Below are 7,467 nucleotides of genomic sequence, written 5' to 3' on the forward strand. Positions count from 1 at the left end.
TGTTGATTAAGTAAAATAATATAATTTAAGGGCTTGACATGTAAGAGACACTTAATAAATTGAAGCAACTAATATGATAATAATAATTATGATCAGTGTTCATATTGTCTTCTGCTTTTACTTATAAATTTTAAACCCTTTAAAAACAATAACTTGCCTTATTTACCTTTTGTATACTCCAGAGACATTCATCACAATGCCTGGGACCTAAAATAAATATGTAATAAAATTTTAGTGACTGATTTTTAAAATGCTATTGACTTATTGGCTGAAACTGTTGAAGAGTTCGATGTGATAGGAAGAAGGGATAGCAAGTGTCAGGATGCAGGTCTGTTGGTTGGAGGCAGAATTTCTGACCACGTAGAATGGGCATGGAGTGTGGCTACATGCTCTCCTCATAAATCACCAGTTTAATCTGGAGAGAATGTGGCTCTGAGAGTTCCTTTCCCAGGACCTTGTTGACTCAGTGTTCACAGGAAAATGTACTGTTACGCAGTCTCACTCATTCAATTTATTAAATCAGTAGGCATATTCTAAGAACAGGTTATGTGTCAATTTATTCAATATATGCCAATGGTGCATAATAATGAGCTTCTAAAATTCTCAAACGGTTCTATAAAGTGTTAAATACTCGATGCTAATTAAAATGAGGAAAAGTGGGGCCCCGGGGTGCTTCAGTCGGTTAAGCATCCGACTCTTGATTTCAGCTCAGGTTGTGATCTCAGGGTAGTAAGATGGAGCCCCACAGTGGGCTCCACGCTGGGTGTGAAGCCTGCTTAAGATTCTCTCTCTTCCTCCCCCTCTACCCTTCCCCCACCCCTGCTTGTGCTCTCTTTCCCTCTAAAAAATAATTAATTAAATGAGGGAAAGTATATATCCAGAAGTACTGGTACTTAATTCTTAATTTATTGCTATTTCATCATCATAGTAGCATTTAGGTAGAGTTAAATTTTTTATCTTTTAAAAGTAATTTAGAAGCTTATTATATACCATGTGTATAATGTGTAAGGCCCAAATTCATCTACCTTTAATGCTGCCTATAATCTCTTTCCATCTTCTATTCATCAATTCAACACATATTTATTGAGTATCTACTGTGTCAGTCACTGTTTTAGTAACTAAGGATACAACCATGTACAAAAGAAAACGAAAAAAGTTTTGAATGTTTAACATAAGCTAGATATTTTCCCCTCAACTATTTAACACACAAAACTAGCCTCTGAGGTAGGTATCTTTATTTACATATGAAGAAACTGAGTCAAGGGTAATGGAGGCAGATTGCTAGAGGTCACACAGTCATGTGGGGAGCCAAGATGGGGTCGCATGTTTTTTCCTCACTCTTTCCCACTTTTGAACCATCTGTTTCTCAAGCAGCCTTATTTCCTACTATTTCCCAAACACAATCTTCATTCCAGCCAGGCCAGTTCCCAGATGCTTCCTACACATGCCATGATCTCCCACCTTCAGCCTTTTTACAGGATCGTCTTTCTTTGAGAATGCCCTGTCCATCCACTGCACTTACAGAGTCTGCCTGTCCTTCCATGCATCTCATTGTCTCCATGAGTTACACTTAGTTGAACTCAACCTTCTGTGCATTCATTACTTTTACAAATATTTATGGTTCCCCTTCTCTGTTCTAAGTGCTGTGATCAAAACTGACAAGACTAATAAGGCCCCTGCTTTCATGACACTTCAGTTTTTATTGGAAAGGCAGACATTTGCTGGCAGATTCATAGCAATTTTAAGACCAGAATATCTTCTTGTATTCTTCTATATCTGTAATTTTTATTTCTCTTTCAAAATATATGGTAACTTCCTCGTTGGGGTCATTTTTAATTTTCTATTGTGGGAATTCAGTATTTGCTTGTGGGTTACTTGGGAGAAATTCACATTTTATGTGTTTCCTTTTCTTATTCTCTGCCTTTCTTTCTTTCTTTTTTTTTTTTTTTAAGATTTTTATTTATTTGACAGAAAGAGACACAGCGAGAGAGGAAACACAAGCAAGGGGAGTGGGAGAGGGAGAAGCAGGCTTCCCGCCGAGCAGGGAGCCTGATGTGGGGCTCGATCCCAGGACCCTGGGATCATGACCTGAGCCGAAGGCAGACGCTTAACCCTTAACAACTGAGCCACCCAGGCACCCTATTCTCTGCCTTTCTTGCTGTAGATTTAAAGAGTCTTGGATCAACAATTAGGAGGCTATTGAAGGGTACCGTGAAGGATGATGTGGGTCAGTCATACTTAGGGAGGGGCAGGGGTGCGGAGAGGTTTGAGAGAGGAGGGCTGTTGTAGGATACCACAGAAGGGAAAGATTTAGAATCTCAACGAATTTCAGGGGGGATGAAAGAGGAAATTAGATATAAACGCTGATGAAGATTACACCTAATATCGTTTAAAAACTAGGAAGATTCAAAGATGGCATATTTCTTCTTTGGACATGGAACTGTACCATGTGTCATGACAGGAGGTTTGGATTTAGCACTGATGTAGGAGTGAGTTTAGCCTCCTCTGTTTATATCATAGAATTATAAATCACAACCAATGGCTGTGTTCTGCAGCAATCTGAAAAATCGGGGCAATGGTTTCATAGTGTTAATATGCCACCTAGTGGTTCAACTTGCACATTCTAATTGCATATGATTTGGGTTTTTCAGAGTTAATAAATGTAAATATTCCTTTTCCTTCATAAGAATGGCCTGTTTACTAGAAACACCGCCAAGGCCCACTTATGAGAAATCCGCTAGTTCATGGTATTGATATTGCTGATTTTTTTGTGCTTATGAATTTATTATAAAGGAATTGACAGCAGTCATTATTAATGTAATTTCCCTGTGGTTTTTGTTTTTTTTTTTAAGCTTTTAAGGTATTTGGAAAATAAAGAGTTGATTTTTATTTGACTTGGGTATTTCTCTGCAGTGAGGGTTCCTGTGTCTTGTGCTGGTATGGTGAAGGAGACACCAACTGAAAACTTGCTGTCATACTATCTAGAAAGCAGGGAGATTTTTTTTTTTTAAGATTTTTATTTATTTGACAGAGGGAGAGACAGTGAGAGAGGGAACACAAGCAGGGGGAGTGGGAGAGGGAGAAGCAGGCTTCCCACGGAGCAGGGAGCCTGATGCGGGACTCGATCCCAGGACCCTGGGATCATGACCTGAGCCGAAGGCAGACGCCTAAGGACTGAGCCACCCAGGCCCCCCAAAAGCAGGGAGATTATTAAAAGAATATGTAGTAGGGTGCACCTGGGTGGCTCAGTTGGTTAAGCTTCTACCTTCGGCTCAGGTCATGATCCCAGAGTCCTGGGATTGAGCCCTGCTCACTTGCTCGCTTGCTCTCTCTCTCAAATAAATAAATAAAATCTTAAAAAAAAAAAAAAAAAAAAGATGTAGTAGGACACATTTGATAGCAGAATTGATTTGCTGACTTTTACCATATAATAAGCCCATAATTGGATATACATTGTGTGTTTATTTCTATTAAACTTGATAGCCTCGTATCCAAATTAAAGCTCCTGCATTTTCACACATATGGTCAGTTTAAAAATAACAACAATAAATAGATGCTAGTTATGGAACGTTTCTGAGGTGCTGGGTATTGTACAAAATACTTTATACAAATCCCCACAAAAACCAAGATTAGTATTATTATTCCCACTTTAAAGAAGATGAAACAGGTTCAAGGATTCTCCTTGATCTCACACAGCCAAGAAGTGATTGTGCCTAGAGGTCCTGGGTCAGGGTCTCCTTCATAGGCCTGAAGCCTCTTCTGTCACCATAGAATTCATTATGTTTCCCTTACTCCTGGGAAAAATGGGCTCAGCAAATACCTGCTTTTCTTAAAAGACTCAGTAATGTTTGAGCCCATAAGACAATATATATACATACAGGTATGATACTATGTTTTATTATACATATTCTCTATATATAATTTAAAAATCATAAAGCAAATAAAGATGTCACATTTCTGTGATAAATCCCTCTTTCCAGAATACAACTGTTTGTTGTTTAAAGTTACTGTTAGAGAATTAGATGGGCCTGCCCCTCAGGTCCAACATAAAGTCACAGAATATTAGTTGCTTGTTAGCACCCCCCAGGTCACGTATCTCTCTCCTCTAAGCATTGAACCTGGCTTGCCCAGTGACACTGGATGTGGACAGGGGAAAACCCCTCTACATATCTCCAAGGCCAAGTGGGCCACTCTAGCTCTGAGTGGGAGGGGGCCTTGGGTCCTAAGCTGCTCGGACTTGCCAGGTAGGGCAGAGGGCTGAAACACATGCACATAATACCTTAATGTTGTTTAACAATCCCTGGGGTAGAGAATGAAGGGAATTGTAAAATAGTCCCTGTGATTTTCTTCTGTGCCCTGAAACTTGTAGCTCATTGGTTAAGATGAAATCCTATAGTCCTGTCCTAGGGAGTGGAGTCTTTCTGATTTTGAAAGGGTTCCAAATAAGCAACAGAGAAAAGATTAATATACAGGCCTCTCTTCCAAAGCCCATTCCCATTGCCCTGCAACAACTGCTTTAACCAAATTCCAAATCTTGTCTTCTTTCCAGAAGTTCTTAACTAGGTTAACTTCATACCAGAAGAAAATATAATTGGAATAGCAATCTTAGAAGTTGTAGTCACCATTAATTTGAGTATATATGAAAATTATTCTGAATAAAAAAGTCATCATCAATAAAATCACAAAGTATGGTATTTTCTAGATAGAGGACATCCATGTTTTATAACTGTATTTGTTTAGCTGAGAAAGCGGGGCAATTCTTCGGCAATGCCTTCTTTTCTCATTAGGCTTAAAGAAAGTCTGCTACTCCGTTGTGGTCCCTCTTTCCTGTTTGTCCACTAACTGTAAAGAACATAAATTCTACGTTTAGTAGTTACTTATTTCTTCCCTCTTATCACCTCCCCATTGAAAACCAGAATAAAGATAAATTAAGCTCTGGACATGAGCTTAACAAGAGTATAATGGTGGGATGTTGGATTTAAATATACACATGCATGACTCCGAGGTTTCTCTCTCTATTTCAAAAAGAAAACTATAATAAAAAGATCAACTAGATTTTTGTTTTGACCAAACGAATGTTTACGTGAGTTTAGAGCAATACTAATTATTCATCTTTTCCCTCTATTTGCAGGTGATAAAGAACGCCATAGTTGAGAGCATTGAATACAGAAGACAGAATCCATCTCGCTGCTCTGTTTCCCTTAGTAATGTTGAAGCAAGACGATTCTTCAACAAAGAGTTTCTAAGCAAACCCGCAGCATAGTTTGTGTAGTGGAAAGGGCAGCAATTTCTGATGCTGAGGCAGTTTGAAATTCCATTACAACTGGATTTAAAAGCATAGTACAGATATTAGTACTGATCACAAGAGACTGGCTGATACTCAAAGTTGCAGTTATTTAGCTGTATGAGAATAATACCATTATAAATTTGTTAGGTTGATAGATGATGTGATTATGTAAAAATATACTCAGCTACATTTTCTGTCAGTATAGATTTCCTGATGCAAATGTAAGGACATATATTGTAATTTTAGACATTCCTCACCAGCTATCTTATGTGTCCTCTTTTTTAAAAAAATGTTTTCTTTTTAGAATATTTAACAGTTCAGTCTCAATAAGTACGACTTTGCATTGTGTGTAAATGTTATTCACTGACTGGATTTATTCATACCATGAGACAACACTATTTTTTATTTATATACACATGTATACATATATGAAATAAATACATCAATATGCAATTAGCATGAGATAACTGAATCTTTGCCTAATTTTAATGGAGTATTGCAATGTAGCTATGAAAGATTCTCAGATTCATAGCTTTCAAACACAAAAATTGTTAATCCTAAATGGTAATGTGAAATTTATCATTTTAAATCATGGTTATTTTTCTTAAAGGAGAAAGCATGTGTCATTTCTTGAACAAACACTATATCTTTATTCAGCAAATAGAAAAAAAAAATGTAACCTCTTCTAGTTTAACATTTTACTTTGAGATTATGTTGGACTGTTTGTCCACAAGAGAGCAGTTGACCTCAGAAAAATCCAGAAGAGTGGCAAGGGCTGTATCTGCAAGATGAGTCTTAGGGACAGTCTGTATTGTATGACTGTGGTTTCAGTTTCCATTGAACTACTAAGGTTCAGTGGTGTAAACATAAGGAGAAACTAACATAGTAAGGAAACTTATTCATCCTGTTTATTGTTGGTCACCTGCACTGGAATATAAGGTCCTTGAGGGCAGGTCTTTTTGTCACTTTTGTCCACTGCTGCATCCTCAGATCCTGCAGCATGTCTGATGGCCTGTAGTGGGCACTAATTTGTTGTATGCATAAATCAACCGAGGAAAGAATGAACTTTCAAGTGCTCCCTTCTTTATTATTGTTTGTTGTCTTTCCTCATAGGTATAAATGTGAATAAAAGGTGACAGGAAAAAAGACAAATGAATAGAGAGGTTAAAGAAAGGTAATTCAAGGAAAGAAGAATGAATATCCAATTACCTTAGCACCATTTACTGAAGAGACTGTCTTTTGTCCTTTGAGTATTCTTGGCCTTGTCAAATATTAGTTGACAGTATATGCTTGGGTTTATTTTGGGTTTATTTCTAAACAGTAGTAGAAACACTACTGATTTTTGTATATTAATTTTGTATTCTAAAACTTTATTTTGTATACTGCAATGGAATTCATTGATTAGAGCTTTTTTTTTTTTTTTGGTTGAGTCTTTAGGCTTTTCTTTTTTTTTCTTTTTTAAAGATTTTATTCATTCACTTGACAGAGAGAGAGAGTGAGGGAGAGACAGCACAAGCAGGGGGAGATGCAGGCACAGGGAGAGGGAGAAGTAGCTTCCCCACGGAGCAAGGAGCCTGATGTGGGACTCGATCCCAGGACCCTGGAATCATGACCTGAGCCAAAGGCAGACGCTGAACCGACTGAGTCACCCAGGCACTCCTCTTTGGGATTTTCTATATATAAAATCATGTCATCTGCAAAGAGAGACAGTTTTACTTTTTCCTTTCCAACTCTGATACCTTTTATTTCTTTTTCTTGCCTGATTGCTCTAGCTAAAACTTCTAGTAGTATGTTGAGTAGCAATGGTGAGAGTAGACACATTTGTCTTGTTCCTGATCTTAGAGGAAAAGCTTTCAGCCTTTTACCATTGAGTATGTTAACTGTGAGTTTGTCATATATGGCCTTTATTATATTGATATATGTTCCTTCTATGCCTAATTTGTTAGGAGTGTTTATCATGAATGAATGTTCAGTTTGTCAAATGCTTTCTGCATCTATTAAAATGATCATATGATTCTTTTCTTTCCTTCTATTAATGTGATGTATCACATTGATTGATTTGCATATGTTCAACCATCCTTGCATCCCAGGGATAAATTCCACTTGATCATGGTGAATGATCCTTTGCATGTGATGCTAAGTGCAGCTTGCTAGTATTTTATTGAGAATTTTTGGATTTA

General features: G+C 37.5%; 1 protein-coding gene across 3 annotated transcripts in view; it reads left to right on the forward strand.

Moving 5' to 3' along the window:
* The window catches only part of PLA2G4A (phospholipase A2 group IVA), a 152,127-nt gene extending 145,597 nt beyond the window's left edge, over window positions 1-6,530 (forward strand). The window contains exon 19 of one of the 3 annotated variants that reach the window (XM_032393091.1): window positions 5,132-6,530. In XM_032393091.1, the coding sequence (XP_032248982.1) occupies window positions 5,132-5,263 (132 nt within the window). In that variant the 3' untranslated portion in view covers window positions 5,264-6,530. The remainder of the gene's footprint in view (window positions 1-5,131) is intronic. The other 2 variants (XM_032393092.1, XM_032393093.1) reach the window with 2 other exon arrangements.
* The last annotated feature ends 937 nt before the right edge of the window (window positions 6,531-7,467 follow it).

This window comes from Phoca vitulina, unplaced genomic scaffold (assembly GCF_004348235.1).
Source record: "Phoca vitulina isolate PV1807 unplaced genomic scaffold, GSC_HSeal_1.0 scaffold71, whole genome shotgun sequence".
NCBI lineage: Eukaryota > Metazoa > Chordata > Mammalia > Carnivora > Phocidae > Phoca > Phoca vitulina.